General features: G+C 39.2%; 1 protein-coding gene across 1 annotated transcript; it reads left to right on the forward strand.

Annotated features, from left to right (window-relative positions):
- The first annotated feature begins 3,203 nt into the window (after positions 1-3,203).
- pik3cd (phosphatidylinositol-4,5-bisphosphate 3-kinase, catalytic subunit delta) lies at positions 3,204-23,260 on the forward strand. Its single transcript, XM_046057396.1, has 23 exons — positions 3,204-3,448; positions 4,369-4,543; positions 5,342-5,570; positions 6,595-6,827; positions 7,148-7,324; positions 8,714-8,869; positions 9,384-9,473; positions 10,506-10,727; positions 13,171-13,267; positions 13,632-13,762; positions 13,858-13,908; positions 14,017-14,184; positions 15,231-15,352; positions 15,458-15,601; positions 15,686-15,785; positions 15,864-16,030; positions 16,513-16,622; positions 16,937-17,015; positions 17,115-17,282; positions 19,575-19,698; positions 20,108-20,253; positions 20,359-20,491; positions 20,980-23,260. The coding sequence occupies exons 2-23, from the start codon at positions 4,403-4,405 to the stop codon at positions 21,115-21,117; spliced, it is 3,126 nt and encodes a 1,041-aa protein (XP_045913352.1). The 5' UTR covers positions 3,204-3,448; positions 4,369-4,402; the 3' UTR covers positions 21,118-23,260.
- Positions 23,261-23,551: the final 291 nt, after the last annotated feature.

The raw sequence follows: 23,551 nt of genomic DNA on the forward strand, positions 1-23,551 counted from the left end.
ACACAAAGTTAGTAGAAAACTGAAAGATTTAAGAGATTTCTATTCTTTTCTCTATCATCATACCTAGATCTGACAGAATGTAATTTTTGGTGACTTCATGACAGTCATTCCTTCTGTCTGTTCATGAGTTTATCGATCGACCAAAATCATTCAAACATTTGATGCATGAAGTAGGCCATACTTTGAACTTTGTTTTAAAATGTCGTTCAACATGTCCAAATTTCTGACATAGCAGTCTTCTCATCACAGGTCCTCTGTGTTTAATACTTTATTTCCTTCCCTTAACCCTAAGCTGAGCTTTTTTGGTTTTTGGAATTTTCACAATTAGTTAGTTAACAAAAGTTAACATTTTTGAAATGAAACTGAAAATTTGGTTTCTGGATATTTTGCCCTCCCCTCTCCCCCCGGATTGTTCAAACAGGCTTTGGATGCTGTAGCCTCCAGTATTCTCTGTCATGTCAACAGGTGTTGTATTACTCTACTCTTACTGTTTAAAATAATTACTGGTGCCACCAATGGGAGTGGATCTATGTTCCCCCACCAATCCTAAAATAAGACATCCATATTAGCGGCCCAGTAAGGATGTACCTGAGCAAAGCAATGCAAACACTAACATTCTTACATGTTTATAATGACATTGTTAAAATGATCCGGTATAATATTTACCATTTGTCACCATGTTAGTTTAGTGTGTTAGTATTTGCTAAGTAGCACTAAACACACAGCTGAGGCTGATGGAAATGTCATTAGTTTTGCAAGTATTGGGTAACTGGTCATTTACCCTACAGACAGAACTTAACATGGGCAGCTTCTATTTGCTAGTATCCCGGTTGGGGTTCCTCAAGGAACCATCTTAAGTCCTATCCTTTTCTCTTTTTACAGTATGCTTCATCTTTGTCAAATCATTCAGAAGTAGGCCTACTGATGTATTTCTTTGGACTGTTAACACTGCTGTTATGCTTTGATATCTCCATACTAAACCACACTCAGTGCAATTTAAAGACTCTTGTTATTGTCTAAAAGACATCCAAATTTAGATTGCTGTTCCCTGCTTTATGAGAACAAATAATGCACAGCGAAAATCCTCAACCAGCGATCTGCCTACATCAAACAGACAGCTAACAATCTTGTCTCCTTTGATTCTGAACATTGCTTGGATCAACAAGTTCATTCATAAAATGAATAGTTGGACATTTTATCATTCACCTTTATGCATACAGTATTGTGGTTCATACTGGATTCCTATCAAAGATCAAAAGCACAACTCTACCGGAGTGCTTTTTGTCAGACACAACTGAACTGAAGGTTCAACTCTGTACCTTGTTTACTGACAGGGTTTTTCTGGCTCAGTTGAAAATAGTTAACTTACTGTTCAGGGGCGTAGAAGTGGGAAGCGGGTTCATATTTACAGTCTGCAGCTCTGGCCAATAGTTTCTCTTCTGCACAGTCACTTCCTGTTTTTACCAGCTGGTCTGAAGTGCACTCACAAACACACATTGCGTTCAAATACATGAACTGAGTCTGCCTGATCGTATGCGCTCATGGCAGTAGCCTCTACACCATTCAACAGGAAACCAGAGTTTTCAGAAGTACTAGACCACCAAGACCCAGAAGAATGCGCATATGATCAACGCCTGCAAACCAAACTGACAAACATAGACACAATTATTATGTATTTATTTACCTGTCATGTGTCTTGCTAAGGCATAGTCTGGCATAGATATCAAGTCAAAAAATGATGCATTTTTGCATCAAATAGCTAAACTTAACTAAAAAGCTGTTTGATGATGTTGGCCCCTCCATTTCCCCTTTCTACAGTAGTACTACTGTGGTTTATACTCCACTTCCATGAGAGTGGTGTCATTGCTCACTGACGGCTACAAAACTAAGATTGTCACTGGTCTTATGATTAACATTTGGAAATATGAAATGGGAAGGCAAGTTTTAGTTTAATTACAGACATCCATCTCTTAAAAAGTTGAAATAGTAAAGTTCACTGTGGTTAACTATGAATGTCAGGGGTCTATGAACCTTAGTCTGAACTGACTCAAAGAATTTTGTCATTTTTTAATTGTTATTGGCTAACATTCATGAAACAATAACATTGTTAACAAAATATTGTGTTTATTAAAAATGATATGTTCACATATCATGATATGTTTACATATTTACATTTTGGAATTTATAAGTAAATAAAATTTATAATTTGTCTTTACTAAAATCTTCTCACTCCTTTTTATGATGGGTTGCATTTTCTTAAATGCACATTAACACAATGTTTATAATGCGCAATTTAACCTCTTTTTATTAATAGAAGAAGAGTCGAGTTAATAAAGAGGGTTGAACTTACTTAAGGGACACAATACCTGGAAATATACTTAACCTCCATCTGACTTACAAGAATTTTGAAAACTAGGAGACACTGCTGGTGTATTTTGGGTCACAGTGCGTGAAGACTTGTGAAACTTGCAATGGTGAAAGGAAACAAAAGTTGAAAGTATCTACTGTGTTTTTATCTTTGCATGCCAAGAATTGTCAATTACTCCTTTTTATAATTTTCTTACTGTGTGAGAAAATAAAACTGATAAGGCTGTCTTCATGATGATGAACAGGACCTCCTTAAATAATACATCTGTGCTTCTGTGCTTTTACTTTAAGTTAAGTTTTCAAAATTGACTCACTCATTCACTTGTAACCGATTTTTTTACACTGTGATAATTTTACTCACATCTGAATACCTCCCCCAACACAGTCCAAAAGCCCCCAAAGATATTCGGTTTACTATCACATAAAAGCAAGCAATGATTTTGAGTCGTGTGCCTTTCCTACAGTCTATGGATAGAGATGAGTAAAAAAAAAAAAAAAATCTTATTTAAAAAATAAAACATAAAACCAGCAAACCCCATATTTGGGAAGCTGAAAGCAGGCAAATATTAGACATTTTTGCTTTTAAAAAAGTAGGTAATGACAGAACAGTTATCAAAATAATTTACTGTTATTTTCAGCTCTTCATGAGTTATACTTTCATCCCCAAAAAGCCCACAAGGCTACCAACATACAAGTAGGCTATTTAGGAGGGATGGAGGGCGGGAGTTAGAGAGTGAACATTTTTACTTTCACTTCGCGCGAACTAAGGTTTTGGTGGACGGTCCCTTGGAGTGCGCAGGGAGCTCGAGAGGCAGAGCGCAGCCACTTAGTCTGGGTCCAGTGCAACAACATCACTGCTTGAATGACCGCGCACTTGTGCGACTCAGGGAAACACTTCACCTCTTCATTTGAGCCGTACGAGCGCTTCGTCCGTTTGAGACGGATTTATAAACCCTCGGCTCACTTCACGGAGAGACCCGCAGTCTGCAGCCGCCTGAGCGAGACATGACAGCGTAACGTTAGAGCCTCCATCTTCGCTGTTGAGCACCATGAAGAGATGACCGGCTCGTAGAGCTGAAAGGCAAGTGTCTTCGCTAACAGGTTGGCAGGGCTTTCGCTATGATAAATGTACAAGTTTTTGTCAGACAGCAGAATATCACATCTTATAACTGTTTCTGTAGCCTGTGTGCTAGTGTTTTTCCCCCATTGCTAATTTTAAAGATGTTTCTTGTTTATAATGTGCTGAAATAACCATACTGTAGGTGTTCTACAGTGTATTCATATACATTTATATATATAACTGTTAGGCGTAGGCCAGACTTTAGGCTACAAGTTTCCTCTTACCAAAATCAATAGTGTAGAATTGCTTTATGGCAACGTATTGGATATTACACTCAAAATGCAGTGTTTCTGTTTGCACAGTCAGATGAATTGAGTTACAGGAAGCGGGACATCATATTTCCAGACTGTATGAATTTTTTGTAGTGTGTATAATTCAGTCAATTGAAGTTTCTTTTTAGTGTGCCTTCACCTTATTTGACCCCTGAGCACTTCTTTCAGCCAGAACATTCTGTCTGTTAAGGTGGAGCTGTATTAAGCCTGTATACCTTAATCTGCATATTAAACTGATAGCAGCACTCCAAAACAATATCAATAATATTGCCTCAGCTTACCATTTTATGTCTTATATTAATATTATTATATGTGCATGAAACCTGCATTATAGAGATGGAGGATGGGATCAGGTGCAAAGAAGGCCCTTTCACTACAGGCTATTGTTTATCAGTCATGGTGTCAGTCACTCATTGATGTCATAGCCGCTCTGCATGTGTTTTCTGATTCCATTAAACACCCTGTAGGTAGACCATTCAGGGTTTTAGGAAGGAAAACCATGTCGAACACAGCACACGTACATGTACTGTAACACTTGTTGAAAGGGGACAAATTAACCCCGGCTCTGTTTCCTCTGTGCGGACGGGTGGCTTGTGTTCCGGTGAGCAGCAGAGGAGCTGACGGTAAATGAGAGGCCGTCATCATGCCCCCGGGGAAGTATGGGATGCAGGAGGAATGGGAGAAGGAGGGGGACCAGGAGATCGTGATGGACTTCCTGCTGCCTACTGGGATCTTCCTCAAATTCCCGGTGTCTCGAAATAACACCATCAGAAGCATCAAAAAAGTGTGTCCCCTCACCTGCTCATTTATTAATCAGTAACTGCTTTTAGAGACCAGAAACATACAACATGTTTTGCAACTGATATTTGATGTATAATATCACCATGCATCTGTTATAAGATAACACTGGATTTTTAATAGACTGCAATTAATTGACTGCAGCACAGCGCTGCGGCTCTGATGACCATAGTTGTGAAATGCTGTTGTTATTTACAATATTTACTCAATACGCTTTTAAGCAAATTGGTTGACTTAATATTTCCGTCAGACATTAAACTAATTAAAACATCACACAATCCGAACAATGCTTGCTCGTGCTTTTGGTTCATCTTGAAGTTTTAATGTAAATGCTATAGAAGGAGCTGCAGCTTTCCTCCTTGGTATACACGGCCAGCTCTCTGCTGAAGCAGATCTGCTGTTAAATGTGAATGTGTCAGTTTCTATGCCAACAGTTCTGCCTCTTCAGACTGTTTGATTTAGCTGTGTTAAGTAATGATACTCTTGGAAGCTGTTAAGATGATTAAGAGATTAAATGTCTTTCCAAATGGGATAGCTCACAAGGAATTTTAGAAAAATGTTTAAAAACTTTCAGGGTCATTTTTTGCATAATAGGTTATCATTTTAGCTTATTAAGTTCATTAGAGTAAATAGTTATGACAATGGTTGAGGTGTTTTGAATCAGTGTTTAGTAGGCTTCTACACAACCCCTCAAGCGCACATTTTATATGCACAGAGAACACACTGTACACTGCACAGGCCATAAACACTGCGATCTCAACCGCATGGTTTGCTGTTGTCTCAGATGGTTTGGAAAAATGCCAGCAGTGAGGCCCTGTTTGGTGCACTGGGTGATCCCGACGCATACGTCTTCACCTGCATCAACCAGACAGCAGAGAGGGAGGAACTGGAGGAGGAATCCAGGCGTATAAGCGATGTGCGGCCCTTCATGTGTGTTCTGAGGCTGGTGGCGAGGGAGGGCGACCGAGTGGAGAAACTCACCAACACCCAAATCAGCCTGCTAATTGGCAAAGGTCAGCAGGATCCTTCTCTGATAGAGCTGAGAGAGAGTCGCAGTGGGGCCATAGAAGTTTTTGGTAGTTGGTGGTATTGTTGCATAGTTACTAAATATAAGATAAGAAGCGGCCTTCTCTCATCATCAAAAAGACGGTGAGAGTTTTTGTCATGTACATTTTTCTGAGGCAGATCTGCTCTCGCCTGGTTCCAGTTCTCTGAATCGCTGTCCACATCTCTAATTTTTTAAACCATGCAAACAGAGTAAATGATTAATATATTGAGTTCAATAATGAAGTGAAATTAAATGGCAATTTCAGATTGAATTGCCATTTCATTTCACTTCACACTATTCTGTCTGACACTGTGTTCATGTTTTCTGTTTGGCACTCACCGATCAGCACTAATTTAACAATTGATATTTCTGTAAATCGACCTATGACAACCTATACAGTGGCACTGATTTTATCAAGTTTTTGCCATTTTCTTGGAAAACCGTTTGCCGCCATTTTTCAGGCTCTAGCACAAGAGGGTAGCAGTCCAATTCTTAATCCTGTATACAAAACTGATTGGCTCAGTTGTTTTTCCAACCAGGGAAACAGCCATTTTCACACCGGCAGCATTATTAGAATGGATGCAAAAAAGATGTGACAGTGATTCCTAAGTCTGGGACTGGACTAGGTTAGAGCTGCTCTGGAGGAAGAAATAAGTTAAATTCTTAATGAAGGAAACCAAATGGACGCTATTTTTCATAGCAGTTAGCAAAGTTAGCAAACCAACACTTGATTGAAAAAGATGGGACATCAATCAAAAGCAGTTATTTCTTTGTTGGCTTTTATTCGTTCATAATCTTTGACCATTGGAAAGTTAAGAGCTAGCTATGAGCTAATGTAAATAACTTAAAAATGGACAGTAGAGTTAACAGTAGAGTTCTTCACTTTCCATAATATATAAAACATGAGCGTCTCTCAGGCAGATCCAGTAAATGTTTGTATAAGAAAATATTTCATTTATTTATTTGACGCTTTAATTATGATTTTTCAGGTCTACATGAGTTTGAGGCCCAGAAGAACCACGAGGTGAATGAGTTTCGGTCTAAGATGCGCACGTTTTGCGAAGAGAAGGCCCAGGAGCGGCAGATGTTGCCATGGCACCAGTGGATGGAGTACAGCTTCCCATGTGACCTGGAGCCATGCAGCTCTCCCCCCGTGTGTGGGAGCGTGAAGTCAAAAAGCACCAAGAAGATTTTCATCAACGTCAAGTTTGAGGCTTGCGAAGTTAGTTTATCTCCTGTTTTTATGAGTCATATATATATTTAGTTAAGAGAAATCAAACTATATGGTATGGTGAGGCAGCAGTAGGGAACCCCACAAAGAGCACACCAGCTTTGATTGGAAAAACTGTGTTTCCACCATGTGTAGACAAATTGTGGAGGATGATTTTAAGTAAATGCGAGCACCCTTGGAAATCCCCCTCCCACACCACAAACACCACCTTCAAAACATCACTCAGGAACAGGATCCACTGACAATGAAAGCAACATTTTGCTGTAAAGCTGGCACCTTTATTTGTATTAACTTGTCCGGGGCTCTCACAGGAAAGCTTCATGCTGCAGCAGGACCCCCAGGACCTCCCAGTAGCTCTGATGAGGAGCGCCCTGAAGAAGAAAGCCACTGTCTTTCGCTCAGTGCGACAGGAGCCAGAGGACTACACCTTACAGGTCAACGGGAGGTGGGAGTTCATCTATGGGAAACACCCCATGTGCCAGTTCAAAGTGAGTGACCACAACAGTGTATTTAAGCGGAGCTGTTTTGTGTGGAAGTACAGCTGCCTTTTTCATATTTTATTGTTTTGTTCATATTTAGTTGTTTTACACATGTATTCACACCCTTCATGTCAGCATGATGTAGAGAGGCACCCTTGACAGCATTTAGTCTTTTTGGATGATAGGTCTGTATGAGCTTTGCACATTTTGGACACAATGAAGAGAAATTTCCAAACGCTACCACAAATTCTGGATTTGGACATTTGGACCTTACTGTGCTTCATTGTTGTGTTTAGGGTTGTTGTCTTTCTGAAAAAGAAATCTTTTCCCAAGACTTGTTCACACTCAAGCTGACATGATATGTTTGTATTTTGCTGCATTCATTTTAGCCTCTGCCCTCACAAGCCGTCAGGACCTGCTGCAGAGAAGCATCACACAACATGACGCTTCATAGTTGTGATGACGTCTCGTGTTGTGATTATGCCAAACAGCTATTAAAATGATGAGGAAAAAGCTAAATTCTGGTCTCATCAGATCATAAAATCTTCTTTGTTTGTGACTTCTTGGTGGCTTCCCCCATTAATGGCCTTCTCATATGGATACAACATTTTTGAGAATACAACTGTGCCATATTTTATGTTATCTAACTAACCAAAAAATATTAATTGCATTGGAAATGTCTTCCCCTGGTTGGTATTTTTTGATTGCCTTGCCGTAGATTTATTTGACATCCCCTCTGTCTTCATTAAGTAGTTTTTATGAGAAAAAAACCCCAAAATCACTTGATGATTTGAGTCATAGTTGATGAATAGCTATGCAGTCAATTATGAAATCAAACTGTCAAAACATATGCAGTCAATTAATGTACTTTGATTTAGATACATTTGTACATTGTCATTTTTCAGAGTCCTTTTCTGTTGATCTGTGTCAAAATGCCTACTTACAAACGATTGAACATGAAAAGGCCCAACAGTAGTGAACACTTATTTTCTCAGGGAATGTAGATCCTTTTTTTTTGTTCTGTGTTGTTTGTCTGCGTTGTGTTTGTGGGTTTGGCCTGTGCAGGTGGTCCATAATAGCTGAAATGACTGTCAGATGCCGAGTGATGGTTTTGGTGGCAGGAGACCCCATTGTTGATTTTGAAACTCCAGCTACCTGCAGGGGTGACTCATATCTGTCTAGCAGCCCTGCAGAAGGGAACTGCATCTATCCAGACATAATGAGATTTCGGCTGCATTAACTTACAGCAAATGAACAGCCTCCAGGAGTTAACCAGTGCTTTCAGAACACTGGGAAATGTCTGTGGGTAAACTGACTGATGGCTATAACAGTAAACAAAACATCTCTTCTTCTTCTGTCCCCCTCTCTTGGCAATCCCTTTGTCTTTTTTTCTCCCAGTACATTTTCATGTGTTTGAGAAATGGCCTAAACCCTCATCTGACCATGGTGCACCGCTCCACCATCAGCAAATATCAGGAGGAGCAGGGCAGAATGTGCAGCCAAGTATATAAGAGCCGCTCCTTGTCCAGACCTCCTCCACTGCCCCTGAAGAAGGTAAAAGTCAGTCAACGGCTGTCGTCTTTCATTAACAGAGCTGCCTCTTTCTTCCTCTCTCCTCCATCTCTCTCTCTCCTCATCACAGTTGTTCCTCAACCGGACTGTGCAACACAATGTTGATAATTTACACTTTAGTGTAGTTGAGCTTAGAGCATATACATTGCATTTCCTACTTTGGAACTGCGCTGGCAAAAATGAAAGCTATTAAAGTAAGCTTTCATCTTAAATGATTCACAAAAGAAATCAGAAATATGAGCAATCAAATTACATGTTTTTCAGGCTTTATCAATGTACTTTGGAGAGCTTTTTTGTCAGTTTCTGCCAGTTTCCATGTTTGTTCCCCTTTTTTACTTTCTTTTGAAAGTGTACAGTGTTGAGTTTTTCTTTTGACATGTTGCTAAACAGGAAATTGTAGCAACCATTTGACGACTTTAGACTGAAGTGAATGCTATAAATGCAACTTTAATGTGAATTAAAAATGAATGGTAATTCTCCTGACTCCTTCCTACAGCAAAATACCTCCTCTCTGTGGTCCATCAATGAGCCTTTCTACATTCACCTGCTGCAGGGCAGCCGAGTGAATGCAGACGAAGGAATGAAGGTTGGTGTGGTTTTGTGTGGGTTTCTCTCACTTTGCTGCTCAATGAAGTGTGGCATTCACTTGTTTACCAATATCTCAATTTCAGTTGTAAGAACAGCGGAGTTGATATGTAAATGACGGGGAGGTCACATGGTCCAGACCACACGTTTCCCATAATTCATCAAGGCGGTTGGTTAAAACTTCAAAACAGGAAGTGGGGAGGGCCTATCTGATTTTTACGTCTCATTCTGAGGCCTAGATTCTAAGAAATAAATACTTAATGCTGTCTCTCACTCTCGCACTTTCAATGCACTTCTTTTTTTGATGCATGCATTTTGTTAATACTCCATACTGCGTTAGTGTCAGTGTTTGTTAAAATTGAGACGTTTCCCTGTAAATGACTGGCAAAAGCATGTAGAGTATAAACCATGTAAAAGTATCCATGTTTCATATCCATTTTTTCCATGTCTGTTTTTTTTGTTTTTTGCATAATCAGTTTTCTTTTTCAACCAATCTGACAAACAAGTAAAAGAGTGAGAACACAGATAGGGAACTCTGTTAATGTGTGTCTGTGTTTGTGATTCAGTTTCATAACTATGTTACTGGTTAGATGGGTTATTAAGGGTGAGCGCACTTCCGGCTACTGCCTTAGAGCACATCATGACTGATGGCAAATTTGTCCTGTCACTTAATTATCGGTCATGTCTGCAGTTGACAGGCAAATGTTTGAAAACACACCCTGCAGAAGAATAGTCACTCATATATTTTGTAAATATAGATTCAGACTAACTTGATTTGCCAAAAGGCAGGAGCTTAATGGTCGTACAATATTGAATTTTGCCTCTGGATCGCATTCAAAGGCATCGCGACCTGCTTACATTATGAATGTGTAGACCCTTTGACTCATAGCCTGAGTGACACAGGAAACTCTGAATCATCTAGTTAAGTCTCCACAAACAATCTCCCTCACACAAGTGCTAATCTCCTCAGCTTCCAAATGACATATCATGCCTTCATCTAATCAATACTGTGTATGTGTGTTTCCCCATCCAGCTTGTGGTGCAGGCTGGTCTGTTTCATGGCAGCGAACTGCTCTGTAAGGTGGTGACGAGCTCAGAGGTGACGGTGTGCTCGGAGCCGCTGTGGGATCAAAAGCTGGAGTTTGACATAAACGTGGCTGATCTGCCTCGCATGAGCCGCCTGTGCTTTGCCCTCTATGCTGTAATTGAGAAAACCAAGAAACCCCGTGGCACCAAAAAGAAGAATAAGAAAGCGGTGAGTCCATCAGAAGCTCATGCCGTTTTCTGGACTTAGTGTACAACTTGTGAGTGAGCAGGCGAGTGTTTGGGCTGGTGGGTGTGAATTTGTTAGCAAGCACAAACAGATCTGTTTCCTCTCGAGTGTGTAGTGTGCGGCGTCAGTGTGTGCTGTGTGGGTGTGTTTTGCTGCTGCGTCTGGTTGTGCAAGTGTGTTCAGTGGCATGGCTGCGGTTAACATTTCATCCGCTTCAGCTCTTTTATCTGTACATCACACCAAGGAAGGAAGGAATTGGCAAACATTTTCAAGGAATTCTAATTTCATCTTCACAGTCCCCATTCGTAGTTACAGCACTCACGCCCACTGAGCATTTAACCTTTTAATTTACTTCTCATCTTTAAGGCCTGTACTTGGGACAGTTTAGAGTTGAGGCCTAAAACCGTGCAAAGCAATTTTCTGCTACTGTCATTCTTCTTCAGCGTGGAGACCTAAGAAGCCAAACCCATACTTTTTGTTTTGCTGTGGTACCAGCCCACAGCTGCGGAATCTTTCTATTTTACATGAGACACTGTTTGTACATTATGTAGTTGCAGATATGCAGAATGTACTCTCGACGTACAAGGCTGTGTCATCAGCATAAAATGGATATGTCTGTTCGGAAATAGTATAATTTATATACATTATAATGGACGAAGAATGGAACCTTGTGGCACCAGCTGTTTTCAGACAAATATGCATGAAACCAGACCTGAACAAGATGGTCCAGTCCAAAACAATGTTATTTGTTTGTTTGTTGTAAAATGCACTGATCCACAGTATTTAAAACCTTAGCTAGCCAGTTATACATACGAATGTTGATAACATTCACTTGACAGTAATACGAGTATTACATTCAGTACCAAATTGACTAGTGTTTTGTCAGAAAATGGATGTGCAACTATTTTGATCGTGAATAAACGTATAAATGTCTATATGATTGTTGCCGGTGGAATGTAATGTCTAGTATATTTACTCAAGCACTGTACAATTTTTAAATATTATTTGAGTATTTCCATTTTCTTTTCAGTGGCAAAATTATTTAAGTGCCTGGTTACTTTTGCAGATTCAGATTAATTTAATTGCTTTTAATTAAATAAAAGATCCGAGAACTTCTTTCATTATCGATCATTGAAAGTTGAATATCTTTGAATTTTCGGACAAAAGATGCAATTTGAAGATTTCATAGACAAAATTGTTAATCAAGAAATTAATTGACAGATTAATCAATAATAAAAGATTATTATTAGTTGCAGCCCTAATTATATTTATGAATTTAAAAATTAGTAAGTTAGTCTAGACCTGCTCTATTTGAAAAGTGCAATGAGATAACTTCTGTTATGAATTGGCACTATATAAATAAAATGTAATTAAATTGAATAGAGTAGGCTACTTCATGCCACGATTAACATCAATAATATTCCAAAAATAATAAAACAACATAAAACAACAACAGCAGTAGTACTACACTGAGAGACTGCATAGGAAAGAGCCTCCACACGCCCACTCACTGTACACTGAAAAGTACAGTGAACAACAACAAATTCCCCTTTTTCGCGGCTGTGATCTCAGCCTCTTCTGTTTTGAAGCGTTGCAGCGGTTGTGGGCAACCTGGAAGGTCCGCGCAGGTGGGCTTATTATGAGCATCAAGGCCACTTCTGCTTTCTCAGCCACACTCTCTCTTCTTTTGCCCGGAAGAGAATTCCTGCAGACAGACTAGAACTATTTAGCCTCTTGTTTTATGAATATCTCTTTTTTGCAGGTGCATTCAGCCTGCGTGTGTTTGTTTTGTTTTTAACACCTTGGATGGTCAATATATTTTTTTCTGCTGACCTGCCTTGCTCTTATTTCCCTTTTTGCTGCTTTAAATTCCAACTTTAGCCATAACACTTAAGACCTTATAAATATAATGTCACTGCCATGTACATTTTTACTAGAAGCTGGACTCCTTTGCTTCACATTTTATTATTGAATTTTTTAAATGACAATAAAAGTTACCACAAAACACTTTAAACTTTTTTATGCTGTAAAAATATTTGTCTTTTCTTAAAGCTAGTTGATTTGAATTCTAATGATCTTCTAAAATAGAGCAGATGTCATACAAGAAAGATTTAATAATTCAATACATTTTAGATTAACAGATGAAAATGCTTTATCTTTAAAGAATCCTGTATTCTGGATGTTACTGTTGGCTGCATATTTTTGACAGGAGCTTGTAAAGAGCTGATAGATGTTAAAATTGATCTTGAGGTCTTATTTTATATCCCGCAAATTACTACAGTTGTAGTAGTTGTTTGCATCAGACCTTTATGTAACTTATTGAAAATGAGAGTACTCCCTCTTTTGTCCCTCTTTTGCTTGATTTTACTGCTTGTGGATGGTCTTCAAATTGAATCAACAAACCTAATCATCCCTGTCTCTTCAGGATTGTCCAATAGCCTGGGTGAACACCATGGTGTTCGACTACAAGGACCAACTGAAGACTGGGGAGTTCCTCTTGTCCACATGGCCATCTGTTCCTGGTACCTTCAGCCTTGCATCTTCTCACATCTCATTCTCTTGAAAAACACCTCACTTTTTAACAGCCTCCACAGCACTTGCAGCACTCAGCGATGGCTGAAATAACCAGAGTGACATGTGGTGCCAGCAAAACCCCAAATATTCACACATTATGCGATTGCTGATGAGATAGCCTTTTTAAGATGAGGAAGTGACTGTTCGTTGGTGTCAACAACATGGCTGTAAATTGGGGCCACATGTTTATTCACTTGAGATGTAACATGGAATGATCTTTCTCTGCAGTTCAGAAGAGCAATACATTTAGCACTCTTTTTAGAGATATGGGAGTTATTTGATATATACTCATATATGACATTTTCATCACAGATGACAAAGGTGATCTGTTGAACCCGATGGGAACAGTCGAGAAGAACCCCAACGTGGACAGTGCTGCTGGGCTTCTTATTCGCTTCCACAACATTCGGCCACATCCTCTCTATTACCCTCCACTGGACAAGGTAGGCCTACTTATTTCCAAAAGGCTATATTTGAGAACGTACTAAAAATTTCGATTTGTATTACAGTAAGTCACAAAATCCTCATCTGTTTTCAGATAAGTGACATGGAGAGGAATGGTGATGTAGCTATTGCCACTAAAGAGGAGGTGAGACTTTACACATCTGGCACAGTTGAAGTTTTTTCAGCAGCAGCTTTTTCTTGACGACTGACACATTTGTATGAATATGTTTTCGGGTCAATTCCTCTTATGTAGTACATGAAACTAAAAGAAATCATGGACAACAAAAACTACACAGAGTTTTTTGAGGACGAGAAGGAGCTCCTGTGGAAGCTCCGTGCAGAGGTCCGCGACCGTTATCCTGAAAGTCTGTCCAAGCTGCTCCTCATCACCAAGTGGAATAAGCGTGAGGACGTAGTTCAGGTATAAATTGAGAGTTCTGGAACATAATTTCCCCACTTTGATCAATTTTGTTTTCTTAATTGTGTTGTCTGTATACAGGTCTGGAACTGTTGGCCAAACACACAAAACACTTAAGGCTGTGTTAATGATGTTTTTTATTGTAACAATTATTGTAACAAATATTGATTGAGGGATTGTACCAGAGCCACGTTGCTAGCATGGCTAAAAACAATATTACAGATGAGGTAAGGTGACAACCTTGAAATTGCTTTTTTTTTTTTATTGCTTTTTTTACATTGAATCAACAATGGTATAAACCACCGAAAAGCAGCATATCGTCACAATGCTGAAACTGTAACCAGAAAATGTTTTGAAATTCTTGATTATTATTCATTTATCTACAACGCTGTGTTATGGCCATTGTAGGTTAAAAAAAAAAAATTAAAATGAATCATGGGGTGGGGGGTAATAGTCTGAGAATAAACTCAGAATTTCCAAAAGTCATACATTTGTGAGACGAAACTCGGAAAATACAAAAATTCACATGTGTTGTGTTATGAAAGGCTCTGTACTCTTAATTAAACAGGGTATGCAGATGTTAATAACAACAGCCGTCACATATAGTAAGTTCCTTTCGCCAACCAGTATTTTGAGCCTACTTCCTTCTGTTCAAAAACCAAAAGCATAAAAAATTGGGGAAGAACTGCATTTATAAATGACTAAGATGTGACACATGCTTTCTGGTGGCTTTTCCTCACATCTGTCTAATTGTCTGAAAGCTCTTGTCTTATATTAGTAATGACTGGAGAAAAGTGTTTTTCTTATAAATTTACAAATTTATACTACTCACCGGTCTGCATAATTCATTTTTTATGTGTGGTCCTAATACGCTTTTGTAATTATTAAAGTAGTTTTAGATTATTCTATTCAGCACTACCAATCAGTAAAGGTACTGAAAATGTTTTTTCAAAGTAAATATACAGTACACTGACACACTTAGATCTCATGAGACATTTAATCATAGTTATTTTCATTGTCATAGAAATGTATTTTTTGATTTTCCTCAGATGGTGAGTTTACTGAGGAACTGGTCGGACCTTCCTGCCATCCATGCCTTGGAGCTCTTAGACTACAGTTTTCCCGACCCAGCGGTCCGTTCTTTCACTATCAGATGCCTCAGGAAGCTCAGGTACACACACATTAATGTATATGTTTTTGCTTATGTAGCATCAGACTTTTTTTAGTTCGAGTTTTACCACTGTTAGAATTTATGGAACATTTTCTCTGCATACAGTGATAATGAACTGCTACAGTACTTAATCCAGCTGGTCCAAGTCCTAAAGTACGAGTCCTATCTAGACTGTGACCTCACCACTTTCCTGCTAGAGAGGGCTTTGTCCAACAGGAGGATAGGACACTTTCTGTTTTGGCATCTGAGGTGAGACACAGTCCAGCTGAAAAAAAACAAGATCATGTGTATTTGCAGCCTTTGGTTTGACTGGCGAGTTTGTGTTTATTGTAGGTCGGAGATTCACGTGGCATCTGTGAGTTTGCGTTTTGGCCTAATTCTGGAGGCCTACTGCAGGGGAAACATCCACCACATCAAGTTTTTAACCAAACAGGTAATCTCACACACCTTAAAGCTCGGAAATGTGTGTTTTGGATGAAATCTCAGCCTCTGCCTTACCTCTCCCACACAGAACGAGGCTCTGGGCAAAATGAAAGCCCTGAGTGACTTTGTCAAGTCGGGCTCCCAGAAGATGACAGTGGACGACTTGAAGCTGTGTATCAGGCAGGAGTCCTACCTGGAGGCCCTGTCAGACCTGCTGTCACCACTCAACCCCAGCATCATCCTCGCTGAGATCTGGTTAGTACAGTACAAATTGCATATTTTGACTCCTTCATTGGATTTTCAGGGGTAGTTTTGGTCCCTTTCCGGGTTTACTAAATTACAAAATAACACATTTATGTAGCATACTGACAAATTAACCCTTAGTTGTTACAGAATCTGTAGACTTTGTTTTATTTTACACTTATTTTTCTGCTAATGAGGATGTTTTTTTTTAACTTTGTCATGCCTTTGAGCAGGGATTTTTAAATAATATTGGCTCAGCCTATTTGCCCTGCACTGAATTTCCCTATTTCTTACACTAGCCCACATGGGACAGTAGCCATTGATGCATAACAATTTAACAACTCAAAAAGTAAAATGTCCCCAGGGTGAAAAACTAAAAATGGCACAGAGTTTTGTAAAAACAGACAACTTTCATGTGCATTTTGTCCTCAGTCTGTGAACCTGGCACAGTTATAATGATCATGTGTTTATAATGGGTGTTTTTGCTGTTGCAGTGCAGATAAATGCAGGTTTATGGACTCCAAGATGAAGCCGCTCTGGCTGATGTATAAGAACCCCAGTGCTCAAGGAGACATGGTGGGCATCATCTTCAAGAATGGAGATGGTAAGATACCAGAAAATCCAAATACATGGCCACACGCATTCAGTACATGTTAACATACAATAGCCACACAATGTCAGGATTTAAGCTGTGGTTAACTTGAAACACGAAACGAACATACTGTATATTAAAATGGACCAGAAAGATAAACATACCCAGCAGGTTTTGAATGGGATGTCCCCTAAATTCAGAAAGAGCAAGGTTAGAAGTCAAACAGTACCAGGGTTAAAGCTAGCATGAAATTAAAACTCAAAAATCACTTGTGACAATGAAATGAAGAGGGGGGATTTTTCACCTTTTTCACTCATCACCTTCAGATCTTCGACAAGACATGTTGACTCTCCAGATGATCCGGCTCATGGAGAATTTATGGAAGAAAGAAGGCCTGGATCTCAGGTACAGTGGGAGCACTTGTTTGCAGCAGCTGTTGATGCTTTTGTACAAGGAGCACCTCTAGACCAACCTAATACTGCTGATTTCACCCCACACTCACAGGATGATCCCATATGGCTGCTTGTCTACTGGGAACAAGATGGGGCTCATTGAGGTAGTGAAGAACTCAGATACCATCGCCAATATCCAGCGTAACAGCAGTAACAGTGCCGCCACGGCTGCCTTTAACAAGGATGCCCTGCTCAACTGGCTCAAATCTAAGAATCCTGAGTGAGTAGGATGAACAACTACGACACATTGGTTACTACTGGAAGCCTTAAAATGTCATCTTCTACTGTGTAGATACTGTATTGATCTCTCTAGAAGAGATGACCCTCTTGTACCCCAGGAACCCAGCACTGGGTCATGATCAGGGTCACACTGTGGCAACATGGTGTAGTAACACAGTAATTTCCCCCAGAGCTCGTGGGGGATCCCCAAGTGCTCCCAGGGCCAGCTGTGTCATAAGCTGTGACCCAGATACATTTGTTATTCTTGTCATGTTTTGTAGGATAGTCAAGTGAAGATTGTTTTGTGTGATGCAAAACATTACTGCTCCATAACGTAATGCACAACAGATATTTTAGAGCTAGCCACAGCCAGAATTCAATGGTGGAACGAGGATTTCCATAGACATTATAAACAAAGGAAAGTATTAAACCTGCAAACAAAAATGTCTCTCAGTGCTTGTTATTTCCTGTTAGTATGAAATGGTAAAGTATATTTATTTCTTGTATACACCTACCTCACTATAGTTGGTGGGGGGGGGTGTGCATCGCAATATGTGTGAAACTACCAAAATAATGCACCAATTATAACACTTGGAGTATTTTTATATTGTAGGGAATTTCAACACAGTGATGTTGTGAAATGTGTCACATCCGCTGTCTCTGTTTTGAATACTTGACTTTAACGCTTCCCCCATTTAGCAGTTATAAAAAGTATAGGAAGAATTTATAAATGCTATAACACGTTATAATAAATATTTTTCCATCGAAATTGATTATTATCACAATAAATGTCAAATTATTATTTCTTTAAAGTTTAAAGACTTATTGCTCCTGAGTGAAAGTTGAAGAAACCAGCCAGTTAACTGGTTTCTAACTTTGGACAGTTTGTGCAGCGGTGTTCGAGAGAGAGACAGACAGAAAGAGCGAGTGAGCGAGAGGAGGTGCTGCACTAGTATATGCTCCTCAATACAGCTCCTCAATCAAATATGATTTTAAATACGCCTAGTAAAAAAATTTGAAAATCAATATCCACATATTGATTTTCAAATTTTTTTACTAGGCGTATTTAAAAAGTGCCAAATTATAGGCTAATTATGGGAAACACTGCTTTCACTACCACCCCCCTTCACCCCCAAACAAAGCAGTCTCTCCCGACATTTTAACTAACATAATATCCATGTTAGACAGCAGCAAGGAGTATGTTTTTTACAAAGAATATAGCCTAGGCCTAACGTTTCTGAATGCCACCGGCTGAAATAAAAAAATTAAGCAAGTAAATCCCGACTTTTGAACAGCTGTTTTTCTGCACATACCCTGTTTAAAAGAACAGTATTCAGAAGTTACAAAACATTACATTAACTCTCACTCTCTCCCGATGAGTCCAAGCATCAGTGACAGTAGCTGCCGGAGTTAAATGTTGTTCGCGGTTGAAAGCTTTTTGCTGGTCCCACAGAGTTTACAACAGACGACAATGTTCTTTGCATCTTAGACTGTGACACACTAATGGCAGTAGCTACTTACAGCTGTGGAAAGAACGCCTCTCTCCCTCGTTCTCCATTCTTCCTTTAGTTTTTGGCAGTTATTGAACATTTGTTATATTTATAGTGAAGAAAATTATACCATATACTAATAATATACTTAAAATCTTACATAGGTGAACATACGAGCATTATATTCAGGAACACACAGGCACAGAGTGTGTAGGTGGTTTCGCTTGACAGTATGGAGAAAATTGGTGGTAGCATTTAATTTTATGCTTTAAGAAAATCTCTCTGGATCTATCTGTGTGTGTTTTGAATTGTTTACTTCAAAGTATTTGTCGTGTGCGGCATTGTTAGAGCTTCAGCAATGTTAAATGAAAGTAGATTTTTATTTGGTGCCAGACAGTCTGAAGGTCTTGTCTATTCTAAAAGCTCCTTGAAGAGGGAGGGAAGAGGGAGAACCATTCAATGTAATGAACAAGCCTTTGTACATCACTTTGGCAAGACAAGTCCAGCTGACTGCACAACAGAACAGAAAGGTAATTAGCTTGAAATGCTGCAGCACCCAAAATGGAGTGGAGAAAATTAGCAAAAGCTTGACACGATGTACCCTGTGCATGTGTAGACCGTGAGAGGACGTGACGGTTGATCATTAATCGTCCACAGGAAGTGTGTGAATATTTCATATAGCAGTAAAGACATTCTGTGTGTGTGTAGTAGTAGTTATGCGAGTTAAAAGAGAAGTGTAAATGTACTGTAGGAACAAAACCCACTCATGCTTCCTTGTTTCTCTTATCTTTTTTTGGCACCAGGGACAAACTTGATCAAGCAATAGAAGAGTTCACACTGTCCTGTGCTGGCTACTGTGTAGCTACTTACGTCTTGGGCATTGGAGATCGTCACAACGACAACATCATGATCAGGGAAACTGGACAGGTGGGGTTTTCGACTGGGATGTTTTTCTATCACAGGAAATTAGTACAACACTGAAATATACCACAAGGGGGCGATTAGACATAAAGCGGGAAATGGGTGGTACGTTTAACCCAGTGATCAACCTGACTTCACTGTTGCTTTGCTTCATAATGTTGTATGTAGTAGAACACTTACCACAGTTGCCAACATCAATGATAAAGTAGTTTTCACTGCTGAATGTTCAAAAAACTAATTATGTGTCCCTTTGAAATGCAATACTGATTGGTATGTCAAGTTATGCAAGTTCCCAGTTAGCGAAAAACTGTAATACTTCAATGAGTTTTTTGTCTTTGATAAGATGGGATGAAGTCCTTCAGGTCACTTGCCAGTGAATGTATGTTTTTGAGTAATTTTCACCTTTGCTCCTCAGCTTTTTCACATTGACTTTGGGCATTTCCTGGGCAACTTCAAGAGGAAACTAGGCATCAACAGGGAGCGTGTGCCTTTTATCCTGACCTATGACTTTGTCCATGTGATCCAGCAAGGACGGACAAACAACAGTGAGAAGTTTGAGAGGTACAAGCTTTTTGTTTCATTCTGTTTTCTGATCTGGGATTCTGTTATATACATCTGTTACATATTTTTATAACCGATAACTGATTATTGCATCCATGTTGTCAGGTTCAGGGAGTACTGTGAGCGGGCCTATAAGATCCTGTGTCGTAACGGGATGCTGTTTGTCAACCTCTTTGCTATGATGAAGGCAGCAGGACTGCCAGAGCTCAGCTCCTTCAAAGACATCCAGTATCTAAAGGTATGCAACGATGATGTAGGGCTGCAACTAACGATTATTTTCGTTGTCAATTAATCTGTTGATTATTTTCTTAATTAATCGATTAGTTGTGTAGTCTATAAAGTGTTCAAAGTGTCAGACAGTTGTCAAAAATGTCAATCACTGTTTCCCAAAGCCCAAGAAGACGTCCTCAAATGACTTGTTTTGTTAATAAGGCAATAAGGATATTCAGTTTACTGTAATCGGGGAGTAATGAAAGCAGAAAATATTTACATTTAAGAAGCTGGAATCAGAACATTTTTCTTTAAAAAACAAAAGCCAATTAAAACAAATTAATCCATTATCAAAATAGTTGGCGATTGATTAAATAGTTGACAACGATTATTTGATTAATTGTTGCAGCTCTACAATGATGATGTTAATGCTGATGCACTGCTGCTGCTGCTGATGATGATGATGATGAGGATGATGATAATTTTGACAATGTTTTTGGTTCTTGTTTTCAAAAGGACTCTTTAGCTTTGGGCAAATCAGAGGAAGAGGCACTGAAGAATTTCAAAGTGAAGTTCAACGAAGCTCTGCGGGAGAGCTGGAAGACGAAGGTGAACTGGATGATGCACTCCTTGGCCAAAGATAACAGACCGTGAAGAACACTGCACCAAGGTGACCAGACGATGACGAAAAACGATGGATTTTAACTTATGGAGATATAAATAAATATTTTACTTTATTAATGGCATTCAAAGACACTCAGCAAATGTTTACATCTGACGGGCCTGTCTGTGGTAAATAACTACTAAGTGGAGGCATCCAAAGACAATGATAGAATCATGGAGCATAATTTCAACACAGATATTTTCACAATGAAGGAAGGATCCATCACACTCGTCTTTCTCCCGTGAAACAATGGAATGCCTTTGCCTTGAGGACATGTCAACAAAAATTATAAACAGCAGAGATTTTAAGTTAATTTCACCGACTGCATTACTCAGCAGAGAGAAAACAGCAAACAATGACTTAGACGACGCCATTCAGTGACGGAGTACAATAACAGGGCGGCAGTTTCACGTCAAGTCGTTTGTACGGTTTACAATCCTTGATTGGCTGTGTCATTTCCTCTCATTTCAACTTCCTCTTTGCAATTGTGTATTTTTATTTTATTTTATTGTATTTTATTTAATCTGATAACTCTGAAGTACTTTTTAAACTTATATATTTTAAAAAGATGTTGTGTTTTACTGCGATATCACTTATGGATGTGTAATACTGCCTTGAAGTACAGTATGATGCCTTTGGAGTGCCAGTAGACAGGAAGCATTGTAACATTTACAGTTTAATGTAAGATGAGAAAATTATTTTAAATGGGAACTTTATTTTGATAACATCCCTGTATCCCCAAACCGCTACTACGCATTAAAGGAATAGTTTGAAATTTCGGTAAATACGGTTACTTGCTTTTGTGCTGAAATTTAGATGAAAAGGTTGACACCAATCTCAAGTCTGTCTGTTTAATGTGGAGCTGGAGCCAGCAGCCTTCAGCACATGTTGCATGTCATGCCCCTCTCTCTTCCTCCGTTTCGTGCCTGACTCTTCACTTTTACTTTGTCCAATAAAGGTGAAAATATGCCCCAACACTGACGTTTATATAAGTTGCAGTTTTCTGTCAAACTATTAGTAGACACCCCTTCCTTTTTCCAGTCTTTAAGCTAAGCTAATTGTCTCCTGGTTGTAGCTTCACATTTAATGGACAGATATAAGAGTGGTATCACTTGTCTTGTCTAACCCTCGGCACAAAAGTGAATAGGAGTGCTTCCTAAAATGATATTATATAGATACTTGGTCAAAGGATGAGACAAAATATTGAATACATGAGGCATTACAACGAATTTGTGGACTCATATAAGCCATAGGCTTGTGGTTGTGTTTCTCAAAACGTGATACTGTACATGTTTGCCATTTGTGTACCATCTCAGATGGTGCAGTACCTGTGTGTCTGTGTGTGTGCGTGTGTGTGCGTGTGTGTGTGTGTGTGCGTGCGTGCGTGTGTGTGTGCGCGCGCGTGTGTGCGCGCCTGTGTTATTTTGTGATATTTAAGTTATGCACTGTGATTTCTAACTAATGTGCCAGGTGCCATGAAAGAGATTCCATACTTGCAGTGTCAAACACCTCTATGACACATCTAAGGCTGTACAAAATGGTGTTTGTCTGTTTAAGGGAGCCCGTATGATTTAACTTTATTGTGCATTCAGGTTACTCTAGATGCTGTATACTGTATCTTGCGGTCAGTCCTGCAAGGATGACATTGTGCTTTAGCCTTTCATTTTGCATAGCAGTTTAAATTATATGTACCGTTTGTATGAGTCTTAGTTTTACAGAAGATCCAGTGTAGCTGTAGATTACACAGCAAGAAGATTTAAAAGCTACTGAAATATTTACTGTGGAACAGACTTTAAATACATGTCGTCAATGTCCCTCATATGGGCTCAGCTAAACACTGCTGCTTTAAGCCAAAGAGAGGTGACAGTATTGAGTTTATGTGCTACTTTTGCAAATTGTAAAATGTACTGCTGCCTTCTGAATTGATTGTAAATTCATGAATTATGTCTAATGGTACAATCCTTTTTAGGCTCAGGCCTTATTTTCATGTGTGCAGCTAAAATAGATAAATCATCCTGTCAACAAAGGTCTGATGTAGACCTGTCCTGTATCTGCATCTTGTTTTTACATTTGCTTCATTTGCTGTTGGGAGGGAAACATACACTTAATAAACAGTTTGCTTCACAGAGCGCACTGAGGCTTCCTGGGAACCATGATAGCTTAATTTTATACCTATTTTTTTTTTTCATCTTAAAAGAGGCTGATCGTGGATGAAAGCCAGAGTCACCAAAGTCACCCAAGTCTCCCTTTGTTTCCAGTTTTTCTTTATTAGCCACCAGTGTTTTAGAGCAGTTGCCTCCTGGACAGGTCCATGGGAGTTCACACATAATATAGTTTTAAGAGAATATCAGCCTGATGTGCAGTCTCTATACAACCGAACACAGAAATGGTTAATCAACTGTTAAGTTTATGAATCGATCTATG

Source organism: Micropterus dolomieu, linkage group LG08, assembly GCF_021292245.1.
Source record: "Micropterus dolomieu isolate WLL.071019.BEF.003 ecotype Adirondacks linkage group LG08, ASM2129224v1, whole genome shotgun sequence".
Taxonomy (NCBI): domain Eukaryota; kingdom Metazoa; phylum Chordata; class Actinopteri; order Centrarchiformes; family Centrarchidae; genus Micropterus; species Micropterus dolomieu.